At 43.8% G+C, this 26126-nt stretch overlaps 1 protein-coding gene across 1 annotated transcript; it reads left to right on the top strand.

The window, feature by feature from the left end:
- Window positions 1-10813: 10813 nt before the first annotated feature.
- On the top strand, window positions 10814-12370 carry LOC119976546 (ADP-ribosylation factor-like protein 14). Its single transcript, XM_038817120.1, has one exon. It carries the CDS (start codon window positions 10850-10852, stop codon window positions 11438-11440), a length of 591 nt encoding a protein of 196 aa, XP_038673048.1. The 5' UTR covers window positions 10814-10849; the 3' UTR covers window positions 11441-12370.
- Window positions 12371-26126: the final 13756 nt, after the last annotated feature.

Below are 26126 nucleotides of genomic sequence, written 5' to 3'. Positions count from 1 at the left end.
CGGGACTTTGGATTCATGTCGCGTTACATTTATCCCCCACCATCTGGCCTGGGCTTGCGAAATCCTACCAACTGTCCTGGCTTGAGACAATTCACACCTCTTTAACCTGTGATTATCCCTCTCTCCAGTTGCTCCATCTGGACCTGTAAAGACTTTACCTGCAAAAACTCGCATTCAAAGTATTGTTTTGCATCTTTGACTTTGTCTATATATATATATGTTTCTGGAACCTACCTCTTAAATTCGCCTGAGGAAGGAGCAGTGCTCCGAAAGCTAGTGATTTGAAACAAACCTGTTGGACTTTAACCTAGTGTTGTAAGACTCCTTACAAATAAAAAAATAGCAATCTTACCATCTTTGGACAGGAAAAACAATAACAGCAGTACTCACATCACCTGCCAAAGCTAAACAGGTTATCTCTTTACACTGCAACAATTGATGGGAAACACACGTTTGATACATTGTGGGTTAATTTTCTCAGCAGCAAGAGAATAAAATGAGCTGATAACAATTTGCCAGCCCATTTCATAACCTACCATACCTTCTTTTGATTGGCTATCAATTAATTTTGTGCTAATGCCATTGACCATTTCAACCCCCATAAATGTCAAATTCAATTTAAGTTTATACAAACTGCTAAAGATTTAATAATAATAATATTGCTTATTGTCACAAGTAGGCTTAATTGAAGTTACTGTGAAAAGCCCCTAGTCGCCACATTCCGGCGCCTGTTCGGGGAGGCCGGTACGGGAATTGAAACCGTGCTGCTGGCCTTGTTCTGAATTACAAGCCAGCTGTTTAGCACACTGTGCTAAAGCAGCCTCAAGTTCGACAACAAAATGTTAGTGAGGTCCAGATTTTGGAGAAGGAGGTAAAGTCACAGTGATTTTGGTCGGTCTGTCAGTATGCTTTTCATTTTATGAGTTTGTATCTGTAGCTCCAATGGCAGATGCAAGTCTTCCATAAACATCTCTTATTAAACATGACAGTTAGAGTTAACAAATATTGAAACAACAAATGAAAAAAAAAGTAAATGAACAAACTGTGTCCCTTGGGTTTCTTTGCAGTTGTCCTTGAAAAGATAACAAAATGTGTCTGTTCTCTCGTCCTACCTTAGCTTTAACGAGTTTGATGTTCCAAAGTCCAAAGCTTCATAGATTAATATGTGGTAACATTTTTAATTTGTCAAGGTGATAAATGAGTGAGGGCCTGAGTAAAATGATGGGGAAATATGAGGGTTAAAGGGTGAGGACACCAGTAAAACAAGTGGTAAACATATCTTTAATTCTTTCAAATGTGCTTTGAGATCATATTATACTTTGTGCTGCTGACTTTCTTTTTACAACGTATCTTCTTTCAAAGTACATTAAAGCTGTCTTAGTAGTAGCTTTATAAAGTAAAATTCCTTTGACAAAACCAGCATTCCTCAGTTTTATGTGAGAATAGGGGCCTCACGGTAGCATGGTGGTTAGCATCAATGCTTCACAGCTCCAGGGTCCCAGGTTCGATTCCCGGCTGGGCACTGTCTGTGTGGAGTCTGCACGTCCTCCCCGTGTGTGCGTGGGTTTCCTCCGGGTGCTCCGGTTTCCTCCCACAGTCCAAAGATGTGCGGGTTAGGTGGATTGGCCATGCTAAATTGCCCGTAGTGTAAGGTTAATGGGGGGATTGTTGGGTTACGGGTATACGGGTTACGTGGGTTTAAGTAGGGTGATCATTGCTCGGCACAACATCGAGGGCCGAAGGGCCTGTACTGTTCTATGTTCTATATTATGCAGTATCCCTGTTTACTGAGTCCTAGATTTAACAATGACTTTTCCTGCAGTAAAGTTTAAAGTTCATTGAAGTGTGATGCATTCAGGAGTTGTGTTTATTTAATTATTGTTTTCCAAAGTCTGGTACCAGGTGGTGTATATGCAAAGGAGAGCAAATAGAATTGCATTGAATCCTGTCATGTGCTCCGAGTCTTTGCCGAATTGCTCATAAAGGATTTGATAAATATTGGTCCTCGCTGATTGGCCAAATTTGTAAGGATTCTTATTGAGCTGGTCATAAAAAAGCAGTACTTTGGCCTGTGCCCTGTCTAGAGCTAGCACTTTATAATTAATTGAAGATACTTTCTAATTTACAGGCAATTGAAAACAGAAGCTACTGGTAACTCGAATGCGGGGGCTGAATTGGAGTTTGTGACCTCCCATCCCTATCTCCTTCAGAAGTGTGCTGGCTGCTAAATTGGAAGCTGGCAACTTTAAGTGGATAGGGTACTCACATCAAGCAACTGTTAGGTACCATACATGTACAAAATCAGATCTTAAAATTGGTTGCAAGACCCTAATTAAATTTGATCAGAAGCATGCTCTGCAGAGTTCTTTGGGGTTTTCAACAGTCTAATAGCAGGAACTGCTGTAGACTGTGCGCATAAAAAAAGATTGTTTAACACTTTCCTTTGTGTGAAAAGAATGCCAAACCTTGCAAGATACTGCAGGCCCAGGCTCTAGTCTCCACCCCAGGATCCACCTGCTGGCTGTAATTCTGAAGACTCTGACACATAAATGGCATTGAGACATTTGATTGGTGTCTGCAGATTGTCAGTTTAATTTAATGAGGCCCAAGGCCCAATTTGGCTTCGGCTCCCATGACTCATGTTCAGGCACGTGTTCCAGTCAAACTGTCTATTTGTGCTGGAAACTGTCATGTTCTGTCGACTGGCCAAAGTGAATGATGAACTACAGAACATGTAGTTTAAAATAATTTATTGTGAAGCAACTGCATGGTAAGATAACTAGGATAAATAAAATAATGAACAATTAATACCAAACAACTATTATGGAACTTCTGTAAATAAGTCTATCTCCCAGCACAACCAACTCCCAGATCACATGGTGATGTGATAGGTTTACAATGCCATCTCGTGGTTGGAGGTCAATGCATAACATTCTATACAAACTAGCCTTATGCAAAACATATCCCCTTTCCTTTGGAAAATAAAATTATTTACATGAATTAAATTACTTTTTGCATTTCATTGTGATATGCATAACTATATACATGTACAGATATCTTTTATTTTACTTTACTGTCTGTTACAAGTTCAGTCTTTCTGGCTTGCGCCTTATTCTTGTGGATCTTCTTAGTGTCTGCTGAACTGGCACAGGTTCTTCATGCTCTTTAATATTTATCGTTTGCATTTGACATTGTTCATGCGTTGACGTATCATCCTCTTGTGTTGGTTTCTCCTCTTGTGTTGGTTCCTTATGGACTTCAAATGTTTTAGGACTGATGTATGCTTCTTCTGGTGGTTGCATCACAAATGGTTGTTGTACTTTAAGCAAAGCTCTTCTATTCCGTCTCAGAACAACACCTTTATCTGTCATAACAAGATATAAATTTGAACCTGCTGGTCGCAGTACCTTTGTCTGTTTAGAGCGTCCATTGCCTTTGTAGTCTTCTATCTCACTGTATCCTTCGGCTGCAGTGGTTTATGCATTTTGGCAGACCTATCATAGAACCCTTTCTGCCTCTTTTTCTGAAAGGTCAATTATCTCACTAACGATTGGTTCACGGGCCCATTAGGAAAACTAGGTAGAGTCATGCATAGCTGCCTGTTCACAGACCTGAGCAGGCAAGAGGCCATTGACTAGCGGTGACTGGCAGTGCCGATCGATAGCTGAGGAGCGCAAGATATGTATCCTCATGACTGTCGAGTGCTTTCTTTAAGCGTTGTTTGACAATGTGGACTCCCTTTTCAGCCTTGCCATTCGACTGAGGGTAATGCGGGCTGGAAATAGCATGCCGGAAATCGTACTGCCACGCAAATTCCATCAATTCATAGCAGTCAAAACAAGGAACTGGTACCATGTCATGTTCTGTGGACTGGCCAAAGTGAATGATGAACTGCAGAACATGTAGTTTAAAATAATTTATTGTGAAACAACTGCGTGGTAAGATAACTAGGATAAATAAAATAATAAACAACTAACACTAAGCAACTGTTATGGAACGACTGCAAACAAGGGCAGGACGGTGGCAAAATGGTTAGCAGTACTGCCTCACAGCACCGAGGTTTCAGGTTCGATCCCGGTTCTGGGTCACTGTTCGTGTGGAGTTTGCACATTCTCCCCATGTTTGCGTGAGTTTCACCCCCACAACCCAAAGATATGTCGGGTAGGTGGATTCGCCACGCTAAATTGCCCCTTAATTGGAAAAAATGAATTGGTACTCTAAATTTATTCTTAAAAAATGGAACTACTGCAAATACATGGGAGGAGAAGGGGATTAAGACACTAAAAGATTTGTTTCTTAGGGGTCAGTTTGCAGGATTGAGGGAGCTGGAAGCGAAGTATGGGCTGGAGCAGGGGGAAATGTTCAGATACATGCAGGTTTGAGATTTTGCCAGAAGCTTCCCAGTGGAGCCAGCCTCCACATTGCTGGAGGAGGTGCTGACAACAGGGGGACTGGAGAAGAGGGTAGTGTCAGCGGTTTACGGAGCTATTTTAGAAGAGGAGAAGGCACCACTGGAAGGGATCAAAGCAAAGTGGGAGGAAGAGTTGGTAGAGGATATGGAGGAGGGGTTCTGGTGTGAGGTGCTCCGGAGAGTAAATGCCTCCACCTCGTGCGTGAAATTGGGGCTGATACAGCTGAAGGTCGTATACAGAGCACACCTCCTCATGAGGGCAACAATGAGCTAATTCTTTGAAGGAGTAGAAGATGTGTGTGAACGTTGCGGAAGGGGAGCGGGGGGGGCGGGGGGCGGGGGGCGGGCGCTAGTCACGTTCATATGTTTTGGTCCTATCCAAAGCTGGAGGATTACCGGAAGGAGGTTTTTAGGGTAATTTCTAAAGTGGGTCATGTGAAACTAGACTCAGGCTCCTGGGTGGCCATATTCGGGGTGTCAGACTAGCCAGGGTTGGAGGCAGATGTTGTAGGCTTCGCCTCGTTGATTGCCCGAAGGCGGATCCTGATGGGATGGAGAGCAACCTCTCCACCCTGTGCCCTGGCGTGGTGGGAGGACCTGTTGGAATTCTTGACTCTTGAGAAGGTTAAGTTTGAACTGAGGGGAGAGATGGAGGGGTTCTACAATTCATGGGCATTATTCATCATGCACTTTCAAGAACTGGATAACATCGAACATTAGTTGGGGCGGGGTGGGTGGGAGGGATGGGGGGATGGGGCGGTGTGTGTTGATGGTGTCTATGGGTGATTCCTGATTCCTTTTTGTCATTTGTTTATGTGAACATGCGGGCTAATGTTTGGGGGTTTGGTGGGAGGATGGGATTGTTGTCATTGATATGGGGATTGACATATTTGTTACTGATTATTGTTTGTTGTTGGTGGGTGTAAATTTGGGAGAAAATGTGAAAAAGGAGAAAAAATATATATTTTTTAATTGAGGCTACATCCACCTGTTTCATGTAGAAGATACCGTTACAACAGTTCGAGCAGAGTAGGAAGCTCTTCTAGTTATCTGGCCAACGTGCATCCCCTATCCACCACCTCTACTGCAGAGCGTTAGTACAGTTCCCATATTTCAGGATTTCTGGCTGCCCATCCACCTTTAAGGATAATTTCCCCCCCTACAGATGCTGCCAGACCTGCTGAGATTTTCCAGCATTTTCTCTTTTGGAGTCACGTTTACCCATTTGGTTGCTTTCATAAAGACTTCTAGTTGATCACTGAAGCATTTTCCATTTGTTTCCTGACATGGATTATACATTGATTTTATTTCTCCCTCTGACTTTGTTTAAGGAATAATGGGCAATTTCCTTGACAATTTCCAATTTATCTTTTCAATCAGGATAACCACAGAATGTACAGCACAGAAAAAGGCCATTCGACATTCATGCTTCACAAGACCCTCCTCCCACGTTAATTACTTTTTCTTTATCTTCCCATCCTGCCTCTAAGCCTCTATTCCATTCTGGCTGTACTCTCCATTCCCTGTGGGTGCAATGGAGCTTCCCTTTAACTGTGTCAATGCTATCTGTTCAATTATTCCACGTGGCAGCCAGATTCCACATTCTCACTCGTCCGTGTATCTAAATTGTTTCTAAATCACACTTTATCCGATAGTGACTCATACTCATATCCCTTGATCTGGACTCACTATGCAACTCTACCTGTCGTCTTTCTGAGTAGGAACTGTCTTACAATTGGGAGTTTGACTTATCTTGCTCTGAAATTTTTGGACTTTTAATTTATACCCAGATATATTTTTAATGAGTCCTACCTGGGAGCGGCATATTTACTACATCCAGTACCACTTTGTGACTTGATCCGATCACTGTTTCGATTAGAGGGTGAAATAATGGCAGAAGACTGTGGTGATATGCATCACTGTAAATACACAAGGGGTTAATGTAAATACACGACGACTAAGTAAACACTAGCGGGAGCACCAACACGTCATGACATGCAGACATACAGCTAATGAACACATAGAATAGGACACGACCAATGGGCAGTCAAGACACCCAGAGGTGACACTACCACAAGGAGGCATTATACAACCCTTATAAAAGGACAGGGCACGCATGCACTGTCTCTTTCCACAGGCGACACTTAGAGAGCAGGACAGGGGCAGATCAGAAGCATCACACCCACCACGTGAGCTTAGGGCAGACTGGTTAGTTAGACTGAGTTACTATAGCAAGATTAGCAGGAGAGTGGAACTCATAGAGAACTGTGCTAATGGTTCAATAAATCACATTGAACTTACTTCAAAGTCTGGAGTATCTTTTGGTCAAAGCTGCATCGAGTTGCAGCCTATGTTATCCCAGAGTACATGACACAATATGGTACCAGTAGTGCCTGTTGAATCTATATAGTACAACTCAGCAAGATCCGTGACTTCCAGCAACAGCACCCAGGCAAGATGATCGAGATTCTGGTTCCTCAGCAGCTCAGGTACCACGTCAATCTCAGTGCCAACTGGTGTGCATTCAAGCAGAGATTTGAAATTTACATGGTAGCATCCGACCAAGGTGGCATGGCCGATGCTGAGAAGATAGCTCTTCTACTCACCATTGCGGGTGAAAGTGCAACAGAAATCTTCAACTCCTTCAAGTACTCCAAAGGGCAGGACAAGAGAGACTTTCAGACAGTCCTGGACATGTTTGAACACTACTGCAAGGTGAACAAAACAGAAATCGGTAAAACTGGCGCCTCTTCTCACCACGAAGCAAAGGTAGGCTTGCAACAGAAGCAAACGGCAATTTTGATTGGCAGCCATCTTGCGCAAGGAGCCGCACATGCGCAGTTCCCGAGAAGACGAGAACCGGCGAAACAGTGTTTTGCGCATGGGCGGCTTCGCGAAAAGAGCGCACAGTGAAGGAAAAGTGATCTGCGCATGCGCAATCCATTCCTACGCTCTACGTCACAGGTGGCATGACGTCAGAGGCCCCGGACCACGCCCACTTAAAAGGGAAAATGTCCGAAAATAGTGAAAAAAAATTTTAACACCAGAAAACACAATTCTTTCATCTGGAACGACAGCACAATGCCTGAACGTTGACCAGTAGCAGAAAGTAACCTTCGCAGAATCCTGCAGCAAGCAGTTAGCAGTGCCCAAAGAGATGATTTAGTCCTTGAAGACTACAACTCAGATGATGATTTCATCATTGGACGTGGCGATCTCAGTACCAAATCCGAACTGCAACGAGATGTGTTGTCCATTGAAGCATCCAACACAGTCATGGACGAGTTCTTCGGATTTGAGGATCCTCAGCCCAGCATAGAAGACATCCCGACCCATGAGAACCGGATTCTGCTGCGGCCTGATGCCAAGAGACAAAGAGCAGTACAAGCCCACAGAGAGAGGCCTGATGCCAAGAGAGTGGTCCACGCACCACGAAGAGTCCCCGACTCCACACTGTGGTCCACGCACCACGAAGAGTCCCCAACTCCGCACAGAAAGTGATGACAGATTCCACAGAGGCACCACTGCCCGTCTCCACACAGGGAACATAGAAAGACTCCACTTCGAGACCACTGCACATCTCCACACAGAGAACACAGAAAGACTCCACAGCAAGACCACTGCATGACTCCGTTGAGAGCGCACAGATCGACTCCACAGTGAGACCACTGCATGACTCCACTCAGGGAACAATACCAGACTCCACAGAGAGAGCGATACAAGCCTCCACAGTGAGCTCATTGACAGACTCCACGATGGAAGCAACGCAAGACTCCAGAGCGCAGTCCTTGCATGAACAAGACCATGAAGGTCTAGCAACCTTATCTGAGCAACCAACAGCAGATGATGCAAGTCTGCCACGCTCAAGTGCACAGCAAGATGACAATGACAGTCTACCATGCTCACGTGAGCAACAAAAAGACTATGACAGTCTACCCAGATTATTTGAGCCGCCAGAAGAAGACTCTAACCATCTACCCAGCTCATCTAACCGACAAGTAGACACTGAAGGTCTACCCACTGTATGTGCGAAAAGTGACAAAGACTTCACAATTTCCATACAAGGTGTGCGACATCTCAGCGAGACTGACAGATCTCAGCTAGTATGCACAGAAGCACTCGACAATCAAAGTGAGGCTACTAGTGACTCCACTGACACCACGTTAATTCAAACCTCATCTCCTCGAGCCTCTCCACAAGAACCTGAAATGACTCCAGACGAGGAGCATCAAGAAACCAAAGGTGATTCAGGTGAACCAGAAAGGGCTCCAGATGGGGAGCATCGACAAGCCAAAGATGATTCAAGTGAACCGGACATGACTCCAGACAGGGAGCGCCGAGGAATCAGAGACGACAAGCTCAATGAAACAGCAGGTGTCACAAAGGACACTGACACAAGTAACTTTGTGAAGGACTCGAATTCTCCACTCGATGTGGGCATTGAGCGCAACAAACACAACAACAAAACCTACAAAAACAACAACAAAGACTACAAGAAGAAGCATACCAGAGGCAACAAAAACAACAAACAAGCACGTCAATAACAACAATGACAACAACAATAGAACAACAACTGGTACGACATGGTACAACTCTGCCCGTGAAGGACAATGTTCCTGCTCAGCTCAGAACAATGGCGAGAGTACAAACATACCATGGCGGGAGTGCAAACATACCATGGCATGTCAACGCATCTTACCAATTCATGTTTGCTACACTACGGACCAGCACACCAGCTTTCCGGAAAGGTGTCATCAAGAATTGCTACCGCAAGAGTAAAAACAAAAGAGTCCACCTCAGACAATGAAGTGATTTGACCATTTGAACACCTCCTGATGACTTCTTGGTTACGTAAACACCAGGACACTGACGGTGTTCACAAGGGAATGACAACATCAACATCGACAAATCCATAACAGCACAAGAAAGCCACTGGACCGTGTAAATTCATGAACTTTGGACAGATAACTATTATTTGGTATTGTATAATCCTCAATGGCATCATAACTATTCTTTGATATTGTACAGTCATCACAGTCATTATAACTTGTACATGTGATCACTTATTTACCTGTTTTTTGTTCAATTTTTCTTTAACACTATACAGAAAATATGTAACACTAAAAAAGGGGGGATGTGGTGATATGCATCACTGTAAATACAAGAGGTTAATGTAAATACACTATGACTAAGTAAACACTAGAGGGAGCACCAGAGACATCATGACATGCAGACATGCAGCTAATAAACACATAGAATAGGACACGACCAATGGGCAATCAAGACACCCAGAGATGACACTACCACAAGGAGGCATTACACAACCCACATATAAGGACAGGGCACACATGCTCTGTCTCTTTCCACAGGCGTCACTTAGAGAATAGGACAGGGGCAGATCAGAAGCATCACACCCACCACGTGGCTTAGAGCAGACTGGTTAGTTAGACTGAGTTACTACAGCAAGATTAGCAGGAGAGTGGGACTCATAGAGAACTGTGCTAATGGTTCAATAAATCACACTGAACTTACTTCAAAGTCTGGAGTATCTTTTGGTCAAAGCTGCATCGAGTTGCAGCCTGTGTTATCCCAGAGTACATAACACAACATAGACGAAGAAGGGAATTAGTATGTTGTTGCATGATATCAAAAGAAGACTGCATCCGGTTTCAATCCAAGGATTGTATATTCTTCAACTTCAATTTTCAAAATATTGCACGTTAAAGTGCAATGGGATTTAAAGCTTTGATTAGAAAATGCAAATACATTTTAAAAAGCGTTCAGTCAAGACACTTTGACTGAATTATCAATTCATTGTATTATGATTTGGTAAAATCTATTTGCAAAGGGAGTGAGTTAAGATGTGAGGTGCTGAACGTTCAGGAGATATTTGCATGTGGAGAATATAATAATATTTTGTCACAAGTATGAAGTTACTGTGAAAAGGTGTTAGTGTTTGAAAGATGATTGGATACATTAATTTCAGCATATTTATTGGCGTGTATATCCCAGAATAAACCGATAAGACGTGGATCATACAATTTCGTGATCAATTAAATGAAACAGATTTCAACTGCAAGCTGGACCATGCCTTGTTAAGTGTACTAAACTTGAAAACCAGGCAACTCTCCGAAAGGCGGTTCCTTGTTTGCCTGTTTGTACTTTCCCCTCATGCCACACACACACACATTACCCGAGCTAGCCCTTTGCTCAGGTGTATCAAAGTCGACAGCTCAAACCAAACATCATCATATCTCTTTCAGTATTTGATAAGGAGGCAGGCACTGGATAAGTGGCTGCAGGTGCTGACTTTTGTATCAATATGCTTCACAGTTCTGTGGCTGAGACACGGAAGTACTCACATAACACGCCCAGTATCTGGTAGTAACTTGGCAGCGACAGGACGGTTGCAGCACAGAGGCACATTGTTGAGTCCAAATGGGTTTGCTGACCTCAAAAGAATCTAAAATGAAACAAGCTCGCATATTGATGCTGGGCCTGGACGCAGCAGGTAAATCCACTTTGCTGTACAAGCTCAAATTCGGCAACGCTGAATTTCTCACAGTGTCGACTGTCGGCTTCAACGTGGAAATGCTGGAGAGCAGCAAAAGGGTCGCCCTGACAGTTTGGGATGTGGGGGGACAGCGCCAGATGCGGCAGTTCTGGCCCTACTACTTTCAGGACACGGATGGGCTTGTCTTTGTGGTGGACAGTGCGGATCAGGGGAGGATGGAAGACTCCAGGAGGGAATTTGAACGGTTGCTGAAAAGCGAGTGTTTGAAAGGGATCCCCGTGGTGGTGATGGCGAACAAGCAAGATCTACTCGACGCGATGTCTGCAGAGGAAATCACCAAACGGTTGCACATGAAGAGATGCTGCTCGGATCGAGACTGGTATGTGCAGCCCTGCTGTGCAAGAACAGGCGAAGGCTTACCTGCAGCCACTAAAATAATAATCTCGTACGTCAAAAAGAAAATGAACTGTAAAGATGAAGCGTCACGCAGTGATTTGCAAGAGGACAGATTGTGACCTCGAGGTCTCGAAACTGTGCGGAATTGTCATGACTCTTGTCCATCTGTCTCTGGAAACATTCTACTATATTTTAGTGGTGGTATGTTGATGCTGTAGACCGAATCCAAAATACGACGATTGATGCTCTTTATCCCTATTTATTACTCTTATCGTTATGGGTGGCACAGTGGTTAGCACTGCTGCCTCACAGCTCCAGGGACCCAGGCTCAATTCCAGCCTCGGGTGACTGTGTGGAGTTTGCACATTCTCCCCGTGTCTGCGTGGGTTTCCTCCCGATGCTCCAGTTTCCTCCCACAGTCCAAAGACGTGCAGGTTAGGTGGATTGACCATATCTTTATGCCCCTTAGTGTCCATAAGGTTAGGTGGTGGTTACTGGGTTATGGGGATTGGGTGGGGGTGTGGGTCTAGGTACGGTGTTCTTTCCAAGGGCTGGTGATGACTCGATGGGCCGAATAGCCTCCTGATGCATTGTAAATTCTATGAATTGTACGGCAGTCAAAACGAAACAGTTAATTAAGAAAACAGAAAAACCATTTGTGATTATTTTGGAAACAGCATGTTGGTATGATAAGAACTGTACGGTCATGTCTGTAGCTGCCTGGACCCCCAGCTATCCACTCATTTTAAAACTCTCCTTAAAACCATTTCTTTATTTGCTTTATGTCAAATTTTTATTCGATTACCTTCTTGAAAAGTTTTGCTTCAAGGTACAAGTTGTTGGTATGACCGGTATAAGCTGTGTTAGTTTATAGGAGTCTCTGAGAGAGACTCATAAATAAATTAACTTCAACTTCCGTGACTCAGAATTACAATTTTAATTGTTTAAGGGTTTATTTTTTTTTAAAGTGCATTATGTAAATGGAAATATATGATGAATACGTCCTTGTAACTAAAGAAACAGTACTTTGATTAAACTATTTTGATGTACTTTATTGGCCATTAATCCCTGCCGGAGTTCACCTTTCCTGGTTCATTGATGAGTCAGTTCCCAATGAAAGGTATTTAAGCATTTTGGAGTGCTAGTTGGACTAAACCAGAAGTAAAAGGTGACTCTAGCAATCAAGAGGTGAGTTCTAGTGACTCACGACCACGCGGCACCATCAAAACCTGCCAATTTCATATTGATGTTACCCAAAGCTGCTCTACATCCATGCCAAAATGACAACTGAACTGCAATTCATAATTTCTTCTCCATGTGTGGCAAAGATGCAACACGTGGCCAGGATTTTATCGTTAGTTGTAGCACTTGCCTCCCTACTGACCTTGAATGAAGCCACCCACTAAATATTCTGCTTTTCCCTTTTCTGCATGGCAGTAGAGATCGGGGTGGATGTCTTGGCATGCAACAGCAGTAGCTTTGGTGTCAACAAGCTGGTAAACAGCCAATCACATTGACATGTTCAGTTGTCAAGCCAGCAAGTTAACAGTGCTCATTAGCAGCTGCTCCCTGTCCATATCCCTCATAATCTTCTACACCTCAATCTGGTCCTCCGTCAGCCCTCTCTGCTCCAAAGAAAGCATCCTAGCCTATCCGGACACTGCTGCATGGCTCAAATGCGCCATCCCAGGCAACATGCTGGTGAATTTTCACTGCACCATCTCCAGCACAATCACATCTTTCCTATAATGGGATGACCAGAACTGAACACAGTACTCCAGCTGTGGCCTAACCAAAGTCCTGTGCAGCTCCAACATAACCTCCCTAGTCTTAGAATCTCCACCACGACTGATAAAGACAGAGTCCCGTATGCTTTTTTAACTACCCTATTAATCTGTCCTGCTGCTTCAGGGATCTTCTGTGGGCCAGCACCAGCACCCCTTCATCCCTCTTTTCGTCTGAGCTTCTTAGTGTTCTGCCATTCATTGAGTACTCCCATGTCTAGTTGCTCCTTCCAAGTGCATCACTGCACACTTAAGGATTAAATTCTATCTGCCACTGATCTGCCCAACCCGTCTATAACTTCTGCAACACCGGCCTCCAGTCACACAAACAGCCTTTTACCACCACCCTCTGTCTCCCAAGACTAAGCCAGTTTTGGATCCAACTTGCAAGTTACCCTGGATCCCATGTGGTTTTCCTTTCTTTTAAACATTTTTTTAGAGTACCCAATTAATTTTTTCCAATTAAGGGGCAATTTAGTGTGGCCAGTCCACCTAGCCTGCAGATCTTTTGGGTTGTGGATATCTGCACCTCTGTTTCCTGCTGAATGTTTGGGGGCCTATAGAACATTGCTAGCAATGTGGCTGCCCCCTTGTTATTCCTTCACTTTCAACTCACTTACTGTCAGTTTCAGTGAAGTAATGATGGCAAATTCTGAAAGTTTCATGATCATTACTAAAATCCAGACCTGTGAATTTTATTGTCTATGAAAGAATGTACTGTAAAAAGAAGGGGTTGGCTCTCTGCCTTACATAACTCAGTGAATGAAGCAGCTATGCAAAACCTAAAACTCATCTATTGTAACCAACACGCAAATGTGTGATGACCAAGGTGTGTACCCATTAAAAATGTGAATTAGTGGCCTCTTAATCTGTCAGGACTATTCCAAACTTGCTAACGTCTAAAGTGTACAGAGGAAGAAATTCTACTATGTGATAAACTCTGCTGCTGCAGGCAATTGGATCATTACAGCATCTAGCATTCACATGAACAGGTTTAGGTTCATGCCTGTCTGTGTAATTCTCCTTGCAAAATTATTAGAAAAACTCATGTTTAGATTTTATAGCAATACAACTAACGTTTGTAACGAGCACAAAGGTGAAAATACTAAGCACACGTGGGACTTTTAATTATTTTCATTACCATTTATTTTTTCTACATATAAAGTTTTTTAAAAACTGAGCTGAATATTTGTCATCTCATTTGGAAGAAACGGTAGCATTGTGGATAGCACAATGTCTTCACAGCTCCAGGGTCCCAGGTTCGATTCCGGCTTGGGTCACTGTCTGTGCGGAGTCTGCACATCCTCCCCGTGTGTGCGTGGGTTTCCTCCGGTTTCCTCCCACAGTCCAAAGATGTGCAGGTTAGGTGGCTTGGCCATGATAAATTGCCCTTAGTGTCCAAAATTGCACTTAGTGTTGGGAGGGTTACTGGGTTATGGGGATAGGGTGGAGGTGTTGACCTTGGGTAGGGTGCTCTTTCCAAGAGCCGGTGCAGACTCGATGGGCCGAATGGCCTCCTTCTGCACTGTAAATTCTATGAAAACTGCTTTCTATCTGCAATTTCCAGTTGAGTATAAATCTGAAAGCTGTTGTTCCAATAACACATCTATCCCAGCCCTTATTTGAACATCTCTTCTCTAAGGCCATACAAACATACCAAATAGGAAAAACAGTAGGCCATATGGACCATTGAGCCTGCGTCACCATTCAATAGGATCACAGCTAATGTATGATCTCCTGACAGCTACCCAATCCCCATATCTCTTGGTTCCTTTCGTAAAGATTTATTTATTTCAATCTTGAATATACTCAACAACTGAGCTAACACAGCCTTCTGCAATTCCAAAGATTCACACGATCGGTGAAGAAATTTCTCCTCATCACAGTCTTAAATCGCTGACCCATTGTCCTGAGACTATGAGACCTAGTCTGGGCTATCTAACAAAGGGAATTGCCTTTCAGTATATACCCTGTCAAGCCCTCTTATGATCACATGCATTTAAATTAAATCACCTCTCATTCGTCTAAACTCCAGAGAATATATTCCTATTCCCCTCAATCTCCCCTCAGTGCTCTCACACAGGAATCAATTTAATGAACCTTTGTTGGACCCTGTAAGGCAAGTACATCCTTAGGCAAGTACATCCTTCTTTGGTAAGGAGAACAAAACTGTGCACAGTACTCCAGATGTGGTCTCACCAAGGCCCTGCATGATTGCTTCAAGATTCTTACATTTCAAGCCCCTTGCAATAAAGACTAACATGTTCTTGGCCTTCTTCATTGTTTGCTCTTTCTGCACATTAACTTTCTGTGATTCATGCACAAGGAAACAATGTTCCCTCTAAGCTGTGCAACTACCCAAAAGTTCCCATGCAGGTCACGCACAAATTGGCCCCTTTAAGTTTCAGTGCGCAGCCATGCAAAATAATTAGAAAGGACTCACCTGTGCACAACAGCCAAAAAAAAGATAGAGGGTAGAAACAGTTTACTTTTAGGTTGGCAGGTTGTAATTACTGAAGTGCCACGATAATCAGTGCGGGGGGCTCGACTATTTACAATTTATATCAATTGCAAGGAAACTCAGACATCTCTGCACGCTAACATTTACTAGTCTCTCACCTTTCAAAATATATTCTGCTTTTATCTGTTTTTCTTCCAAAGTGGATAAATTCACATTTCCTCATATTATAATCTGCTACCTCCTTGCCCAAACACATACTTTGGGTACGATTCAACAAAAATTTCTAAGTGTAATTTTGGGGGAGTTTGGTAGTTTGTTTCCTGCCGGCTTTTTGGGTGAAATCCAGACTGGTATTCAGCCACACAGTCATTTTTGGGGCCTTGGGGAGTTTCTCCCTGGCCTAGCCCACATTTCAAACATTTTTCCGCATTGGGAAGCTGAATTCGCCAGTGACACTGGCTGCTCAGAGATCAGGCACCAATTTGAAAGAGTCCCTCACTCCCCCCACCCACAGGCAATCCCACCCCCACACAGACATGGGCATAACCCCCCACCAAGTGAGGCCACCCCCCCCCCCCCCTTTTCATCCCCATCCCCTTTTCGCACCCTTTCAGGACCCCCTGAAGCAAAACAAAGCAAAGTAAAGCCAGGTAGAATGTCCAGCAGCAGTGCTCCCCTCCCCAATGAACTCAATGCATCCTATGCTTGGTTTGAGCAGGAAGCCATCAAACCGTTGTCAACTGCCCAGCAGTCTCAGACACACCCACACTTATCATCACAGTTTCCAAAGTCAGATTGGCCTTCTTGAAAGTGAACCCTCGGAAAGTGACGGGTCCTGACGGAGTCCCTGGCCTTGCACTCAGAAAACTGGCGGGTGTGTTCGCGGACATCTACAGGTTTGCTGATGACATGGTCGTGGTGGGTCGGATCTTAAACAACGATGAATCAGAATACAGAAGGGAGATAGAAAACCTAACAACAATCTCTCCCTCAACATCAGCAAAACTAAAGAGCTGATCATTGACTTCAGGAAGCAAAGTATCGTACACGCCCCTGTCTGCATCAATGGTGCCGAGATGGAGATGGTTGGCAGCTTCAAATTCCTAGGTGTGCACATCACCAACAATCTGTCCTGGTCGACCCACGTCGATGCTACAACCAAGAAAGCAAAATAGCGCCTATACTTCCTCAGGAAACTAAGCAAATTCAGCATGTCCACATTGACTCTTACCAATTTTTACAGATGACCACAGAAAGCATCCTATCTGGCTGCATCACAGTTTGGTATGCAACTGCTTGGCCCTAGACCGTAAGAAACTACAAAGAGTCATGAACACAGCCCAGTCTCTTTTCATAGAACATAGAATTTACAGTGCAGAAGGAGGTCATTCGGCCCATCGAGTCTGCACTGGCTCCTGGAAAGAGCACCTTACCCAAGGTTAACACCTCCACCCTATCCCCATAACCCAGTAGCCCCACCCAACACTAAGGGACGCTAACGGCAATTTATCATGGCCAATCCACCTAACCTGCACATCTTTGGACTGTGGGAGGAAACCGGAGCACCCGGAGGAAACCCACGCACACACGGGGAGGATGTGCAGACTCCGCACAGACAGTGACCCCAGCCGGAATCGAACCTGGGACCCTGGAGCTGTGAAGCGATTGTGCTATCCACAATGCTACCGTGCTGCCCTTTTGTTACCTTACTGTAGTGTATTTGGTCTTTCTTTTCTCTAACCTAATCTAGCTAGTATTGTTTGTTTAAAGCCAGCCTGGAACCATCTTTTGTTACCTTACTGTAGTGTGTTTGGTAGCACCACCGTATGTAACATGCTTTACTCAATCCAGTTGGTGCAGAGGCTTTCTGCAGCTTGATGAAGAAGGCTCGAAGTTGTCCAGAAGTATTGAAAGGTTTACTGAGTAACAGAATTTAACAACTGCGTGAGCTCTTACTTTAAAATCAATCCCAGTAGAAAGGTTACAACGTTTATGTACAGTAGCTATGTCTGACCACACTAGTAGCCCTGAGCTAGATCTATGCTGCTGTTCTCGTCACAGTCTAATCACCAAGAGCGGCCGAGAGCCGCTTGCATCTGCTTTTATACCCGCCAGTGCTGCCCCCTAGTGATCTTTCCATTTCCCATTAACCCCTTATTGACATACCAAAGTAAAAATCACTACACAGTCCATCACACAAACCTGCCTCCCATCCATTGGTTCTGTCTACACCTCCCGCTGCCTTGGAAAAGCGGGCCTGTACCTATATATTTACATTGTGTATTTGTGCATGTCCTATGATTTTTCATGTATGGAACGATCTGGGCTGTACGCAGAACAATACTTTTCATTGTACCTCAGTACACGTGACAATAAATCAAATTCAATTCAAATTCAATTCACCCACCCCAACATTATGAGGGCCCTTCATACCCCCCCTCACACTCCCCTTCATACCTCCTCACCCCCCTTTCATGGATGTGGCCCCCTCAGACCCTGACCTTCCTTTGACAGAGTCAACCTGGCACCTTGGCAGTTCCCCTTCACTCTGGCAGTGACAAGGTGCCCAGATGTCAGAGGGAGTGCTAGCGTGCCACTCTGTCCAATGCCAACCATAGGAGGTCTTCAATTGCTTGGGATATGTGGGAATGGGGATACGGGGGAGGGGAGAATATGGGGGATATGGGGGAGGGGGGAATATGGTGGAGGGGAGAATATGGGGGAGGGGGATATGGGGGAAGGGGATATGGGGGATACGGGTGAAGGGGAAGGGGATGGGCCGCGGGGGGGTCTCACTTGGTGGTGCGCACCCGACCTCTGCATCCGCAACCTCCCGGTCCTTGGGTCCGCCTGTCAGTTCCAGGGCCCTCTCCTCATGAACGGTGAGTGGTCTCTCATCAGCTGGGCCCCCTCCAGTCCTCCCACGCTCCCTGCTGTTGTGTGCGCGCATCTCCTTTTGGCGCCGGGTTCCGGCGATCGGGCCTTTTCCGGGAGAATCCCGCCCATAATCTTTATTGTCACAAGTAGGCTTACATTAATATTGCAATGAAGTTACTGTGAAAAGCCCCTAGTTGCCACATTTCAGTGCCTGTTTGGATACACAGAGGGAGAATTCAGAATGTCCAAATTACCTAACAGCACGTCTTTTCGGGACTAGTGGGAGGTAACTGAAGCACCCGGAGGAAACCCACGCAGACATGGGGAGAATGTGCAGACTCCGCACAGACAGTGACCCAGCCGGGAATCGAACCTGGGACCCTGGCGCTGTGAAGCCACAGTGCTAACCACTGAGCTACCGTTTTATCCAACCCTCCTGGCTCAATACAGCAGTTTAATATACCTTTTAGCAACTCTAAAACCTTCCCTTTCAAGCTAAAACTTTAACTTCTATTAGTTAGCCACTGCTGGGCTATTTTTCCCCAATAATGTTTTATTTCCGTCTATTCTTTGATTCCAAAGTTATTTATTTAAATATTCCCCATTGCTTATTTAACACGTCTTTTTTTTTTTATAAATTTAGATTGCCCAATTATTTTTTCTATTAAGGGGCAATTTAGAGTGGCCAATCCACCTACTCTGCACATTTTTGGGTTGTGGGGGCGAAACCCACGCAGACACGGGGAGAATGTGCAAACTCCACACGGACAGTGACCCAGAGCCGGGATCGAACCTGGGACCTCAGCGCCGTGAGGCGGTTATGCTAACCACTAGGCCACCGTGCTGCCCATTTAACACGTCTTTTAATCTAATGTCCCAATGCACCTTAGCCAACTCACTGCCTCATACTTAGCAATTGGCTTTATTTAAAAATAAGACTCTAGTTTCAGACTTAATCACATCAATCTAAAGCTCAATAAGAAGTTATATTATCATCGATCTTCTCCATACTGTAACATTACTAATTAATTGTCTTATTACATAATAGTAGATCTTTTTTTAAAATTTTGAGTACCCAATTATTTTTTCCAATTAAGGGGCAATTTAGCATGTTCAATCTACCTAGCCTGCACATCTTTGGGTTGTGGGGGCGAAACCCACGCAAACACAGGGAGAACGTGCAAACTCCACACGGACAGTGACCCAGAGCCGGGATCGAACCTGGGACCTCAGCGCTGTGAGACTGTAGTGCTACCAATGCGCCACCATACTGCCCCTAATGCTAGATCTTAAATAGCCCATATCCTAGTTGATTTCTTGATACATTGTTCTAGAAACTGGGTATTTAACATCCATCAAAACTGGGTATTTAACACTGAACAATGGACACACTCAATGGACAACATCCATTGTCCTCCAAACTACGTTTTGCTACTTTGGTTTACCCAGTCTAAATTGAGATCAAAGTGCCTGATAATTATTTTCCATATTGTTAATTTATACTCTGTCCAGCACTCTAATTATTGTTTGGGGAAACTATAATCTATTCCCGCCATTGTTTTCTATATTTTGCTAATTATTAGCTTCACCCATACTGATTCCACATCCTGGTATTCTGGGCTAGGATCGTTATTTTCTAACCAATAAAATTAGGGGTGGTTGCATGTGGTAGATAAATTGCTTCTGCTTGAATCCTTTGCACTCGAAGGGATAATATTTGCGGGCACATGATTATGGCAAGCCACAGTAGATACAGGCGACCGTACAAAGGCATTTCTCCAAATTTCCCCTTTTCGTACAAAGGGAAAAAACACATTGCATGCAGTATCATTTGTATCTGCAAGTTGTCCAAATACACCATCTATAAAGAAAGTCACACACAAACTGAACACAGTTTATTCAGTCTGTCTCACTTTTGTCTGTCTCCACACAGGCATTGCAAAAGAATCTTTAAATTGTTCAGGTCTTCTAATAGGATGTGAGTGGGTTGTTATTGATTGTTCGTCTTTTGTCTGCTGGTTCCTGGGGTAACTTTGCTTCTCTGGAGAAAGTTGCTCTGGTGGTGAGAGTTGCTGCTGCTTCATGGAATTTGTTGCGAAACAGTTGACCCCTGGGACTGATGGTTCAGTTGGCAAAATTAACTCTTCCCCATCAGTTGCCTGCTGTAACCAGCTGGTTGCACACATGTCTGTGGTTGTGACAATATGTCTGGTTATTCACTTTCATGATGTCCGATCAAAGTGACAACTGCTTTACACAGGTTGCCAAACGGACTGACTTTTGCTGAGTGTGTTGAATGTTTGTACTCTGATCTCCAACTCTGGCATTGATTTAGCAGTATTAGCAGTGTAAAGTTTGCCTTTCTGTCATTTCACTTTGATTTTGTCACTCATTCCTGTTGCCATGTATGGCTTCAAAACATTTTTAATTATTGGAAGAGTAATTTAGGTGCAGCGTGACATTAGATGCTAGACTGGACTACTTTCCATGCCTTCAGTAGGTGTGTTTCTTAACTTTTAAGATCATCTTGTTAACATCTGTGTTGAGAATCCCTTTGACAATTTGCACCATTGTCTCAGCCTTTCCATTTGACTTGGAGTGGTATGAAGATAATGTGTAATGTTAAACTTCCCAATTATCTGGGCCCAGACATTGCTGGAGGAATGCCTCAGTGCAGTGTCCTAGATCCAACTATCTTCAAAAGTAAGACTGTTCACTGACATGGGTTTCATTCACAATTTTTCAAATAATAAGCAGCCTATGCCAAAAGGCAGCCACAAATGGACTGCTAACCCCAAGGACTCAAGGGCAAGTAGGGATGAATAATAAATGCTTGCTTTGCTGGTGACATATTCCCAAAACAAATTTTTTAAAAAGACAAGTAACATTCACAGTACAGAAATGCCTGGTAATAACCATGTCTAACTAGTGAAGACATAGCCATCTCACATCGATATTCAATGGCAGTACTATCAATCCCTTAACATCCACATCCCAAGTTGACTAGAAACTGGATTAGAGACATAAATGTCACGGCTACTCAAGCAAGTCAAAGATTGGATCATCTGCAGGGATTTACCACCACCTGTGAGTAACTAATAAGTTCTTTTGATGAGTGTTAAATACCCAGTAGTTTATGGTAATAAGGTAAACAAATGTTGGGTATTGATTATTTTATTATACTCAAGTGTGTCTATAAAGAAGAGTCAACCAGCATTGGGTATCAGAGTGGAGAAGTAAGCTCTGTGGTAAACAATAAACAGTCTGTAACAAAGCATTTCAGTCTCAATGCCTTCTTCACAACCAGGATTGGGATTTCTCAAACACCTCCAAGACACTTTTCTCTGGAAGGGTGCTGCTCCAGTAACATAAAAAAAGTTCAACATTACCCAGAACAAAGCACTCCACTTAATCTACACCCATCCATTGACTTAAATATCCAGACCCCCCCCCCCCCCCAACTTCTGCATAATGTGCTATGATATGTACAATCTACAGAATACCTAGTCTGCAGAATTCACTAAATTCAAAGATTGTCTCAATGGGTTGGAAAGTAACATTGCTATTCAGGAAATAAAAAGGGGGAGAAAAAAGTGAACTACAGGCCAATTAGCCTAGCATTAACAGTATGGGAAATGCTAAGATTTATTATTAGGAATGTGGTAACAGGGCACTTGGAAAATCATAATAGAATTAAGCAAAATCAACACTTTTATTTATGAGAGGGGAAACCTATTTGAATAATTTGAAATATTTGAGGTTTTAACTGGTTGAGTGAATAAGGGGTTGTGTAGTGTATTTATATTTTTGAAAAGCACTCTCAGGTGCCATAGAATAAGTTACTACACAATTAGGGCTTGTGTGATTGGGGTTAAATATTAAAATGAATTGAGGATTAGTTAACGTACAGAAAATAGAGAGTGGGAATATGGTGATTAAATGTTAGTAGTATTTAAAGGGAACTGGGTGGCTCAAATCACAAGAAGTTAACATGAAGGTACAGCAAGCAATTAAAAATAGCACGTTAACATTTATTACAAAGAGATTGGGATGTATGAATGAAGAAGTCTTAATTCAATTGAACTTTTTGTGTTCATCCTTTGTTGTTGACGATGACCATACCCACTAGAATTTATCAAGTTTTAGGTGTGATGTGTTCGGAGATGGCTAATCATTCCAATTTGAATGCAAAATGATCTGTTGGATGTTGAAGACAGATGTAATGTTAGTGCAGTAAAAGTGCTTGTGGTTTAGGATTTGTAAATTTCACATTTCCTGCTGGCAGGTATAACTGTTCTTTTCATAGGAAGTGACTCCTTTGCTAATGTGACTGCACAATAAAAAGCGATCCTGTGTAAAGGTTCTCCCATGTCTCAGGAACAGTATCTATCAGAAACTACAATGAGACCTTCGGAGGCGGGGGGGGGGGGGGGGGGGGGGGGGGGGTTCTTGAAACACATTTTCTGGCTTCAATGTTAGATAGATCCTTGATCTACAAAAGAATCAAGGGATATGGGGGACATAGGCAGGAAAATGTAGTTAAGGTCAACCATGATCTTATTGAATGGCGGAGAAAGCTTGAGGAACCAAATGGCCTTCTCCTTATGTGAGCATTTCCTTTCAATTAGCTCATCATAGAGGAGCTTTTTTTGACAAGAGCTCATCTGGCATTCTGGCGACATGGCCTCCCCATCTCATCTAAGCTCTCTTCAGCAGGGTATGGATACTGAGTATGCCAGTCAGGGAGAGAATCTCAGAATTAGGTACTTTGTCTTGCAATCTGATCTTGAGTAGAGTCTGCAAGCAGGTCTTACGAAAGTGGTGGAACTTGTTTGCTTGCCAAGAGTAAACTAAATTGCACAAATGTACAAGCGAGTGGGAAGGACAACCTTCACTTTTGTTGAGAGACTAATTCCTCTTCACTCTTTGGACATATTTTCATAACATGCCAAAGGCAATGCTGGGTGGCCTTAGCTATTTCGTGTTAACCTTGTCATCAATGTGAATTACTCTGGAGAGGGTGCTGGTGAGGTAAGTAAATTTGTCAACTGCTTCAAGCCTTTGAAACTGACTGTAATAGTTAGTTTCACACACATAATAATTTTATGGGACAGGTCAGTACATGATTATAGTCTTTTTGATGCTGGCGGAGAGACCAAATTACCACATGAAGATGAGAAGCGGTCCAGGCTGTGTTACATTTCTTTTTCTGAACAGGGATTTAGGACACAGTCTTCAACAAAAGGAAAATCACAAAGTACAGCTTCCTGCACTTTGTGGTCTTGTCAAATTGAAGCCTTTGTCCATGTGTGATATTGAACATGGATTCCACTTTTACTAACACGGAATACTTCAGAAAACATGACAGAGAACAGGATAGGAGCTAACACAGTCCATTTGGTTCCTCAAGCTTTCTCCGCTGGGAAAGCATGAATCTCCACTGTCTAGGACATGAACAAACATGATGTGGAGATGCCGGCGTTAAACCGGAGTGAGCACAGTAAGAAGCCTTCCAATACCAGGTTAAAGTCCAACAGGTTTGTTTTGAATCACTATCATTCGGAGCACAGCTCCTTCCTCACCTGAAACACACCTGTTGGACTTTAACCTGGTGTTGTAAGACTTCTTAATGAATAAACATGTCATCATGGAATTACTCTATCATAATTATTAATTTTTCTGGACAGCCAAATTTTTTAATGAACTTCAAAGGTTTTTGTTGTTTACTGTGTTGGAGGAATTAGTCAAATCAACAAATGTTGAGTACAAGTTTAAGTTCTGCTCTTGATGTCAACTGTGCTATAATCATTTCTGACATGAAGCCATGCTGACTCTTTGGTAGAAGGTCTTGTTCGAGATGCAGTGTCAAGCCAGTTCTGATAGCTATGGCAACTGGATTCCAATGAGCTAGGATGGTAAAGTGCACCAGGTCTCTGAAGGCTATCCGGTCATCCTCCACACCGTGAGAGAAATTTAATACTAAGTAGCTGGCAATCCAGATCTTCTGAGAATTTATGCCTCACAAAATCCATTTCAGTAAAAGTGAAGAAGTCTTAATTGAATTGTATAACGCGTTGGTGAGGCCCAAACTGGAGTATTATGTCACTTTTGTTCTCATTAACTAAGGAATACTTGGCTAGTAGTGAGCAAGAAAGGTTGAGTAGACTAATTGCTGAGGTGAGGGAATTATCCTCTGAGAAGAGATTGAGTAAACTGGACCTCAATTCCTTGAAACTTAGATGAATTAGGTGATTTCATTGAAACATATAAACCTCACAAAGGACATGATAAGATCAATGCTGGAGGATGTTTCCACGAGCTTACAAGTCTAGAAAATGGAGGGCACAGTCTCAGAATAATGGGTCAGCCATTTGGTACTGAGGTGAGGAGAATCTTTTTCACTCTGAGTTTTTGATTTTTGGAATCTTCTGCTCCAGAGAGTTTTTGATGTTCATTGAATATATTCAAGACAGGAACTATTGGATACTTAGAGAATTAAGGTATATTGGGTGTGCTTAAGATGGTGGAATTGAGGTAGTATATCATCATAACTGTATTGAATGGTGGAGCAGTTATGAAGGGTCAAATAGCCACCTCCTGCTCCTATTCCTTATGTTCTTATGTATTCAAGCAAGTGAACAAGTCTATTAGTAACTCTCAAATCCACAACCTCCATCACCTAGAAGGGCATGTACAGCAGGCTCATGAAATGACTATCACCTTGAAATTACACACCATCCTGATTTGGGAACATATCAGCATTCCTTCATTGTTGTGGAGTCAATATCTTGGAATTCCCAAACTAGTAGTATTGTGAGAGTACCTTCATTGTGTGGTTACAGCAATTCAGAATGAAGGCTCACAAACGGCATCTCAACAGTAATAAATGTAATCCATGACTGTGGTGCCCATGCCTGAGAGAGAATTTTTAAAAAGGCTATTTTTTCATTTAGGATATGAGGTTTAAATGGGGTATTTCTCTTTTCATCAAATACTGAAAACAACACCCTTGTTTGGGCTGGTCCTATGTGGGATGTGAAATTACTTAACTTTGTTTTTCTTAGGTGAACAAACCAAGATATTATTCAATATGTGAAGCACAAGTCAATACAAAATGCCAGTGGGTGTATTTAGCTATGGTCAAATGTTCTATCCATTCCTTATAATAAATAAGGGGTCAATCCCGCCCCCGCCGTGTCCCGAATTCTCCGCCACCCGGGATTCGGCGGGGGCGGGGATCGCACCGGGTCGGTCGGCGGGCCCCCCACGGCGATTCTCCGGCCCGCGATGGGCTGAAGTCCCGCCGCTGACAAGCCTCTCCCGCCGGTATGGATTAAACCACCTACCTGACTGGCGGTATTGGCGGCGCGGGCGGGTGGGTGCCGGGGTCCTGGGGGAGGGGGGGGGCGCGGGGCGATCTGACCCCGGGGGGTTCTCCCACGGTGGCCTGGCCCGCGATCGGAGCCCACCGATCGACAGGCGGGCCTGTGCTGTGGGGGACATTTTTCTTCTGCCTTCGCCATGGGCTTCACCATGGCGGAGGCGGACGAGACCCCCTCCCCTGTGCATGCGCCGGTCTGACGTCAGCAGCCGCTGACGCTCCGGCGCATGCGCGGACTTACGCCAGCCGGCGAAGTCCTTTCGGCCCCGGCTGGCGTGGCGCCAAAGGCCGTTCACGCCAGC

This window comes from Scyliorhinus canicula, chromosome 13 (assembly GCF_902713615.1).
Source record: "Scyliorhinus canicula chromosome 13, sScyCan1.1, whole genome shotgun sequence".
Lineage (NCBI taxonomy): Eukaryota > Metazoa > Chordata > Chondrichthyes > Carcharhiniformes > Scyliorhinidae > Scyliorhinus > Scyliorhinus canicula.
Note: the sequence above shows the minus strand (reverse complement) of the source record. Positions and strands in the feature narration are given on the sequence as shown.

Coding starts and splice junctions, on each gene's coding strand:
- LOC119976546 (XM_038817120.1), top strand. CDS start 10,850: ATGGGTTTGCTGACCTCAAAAGAATCTAAAATGAAACAAGCTCGCATA.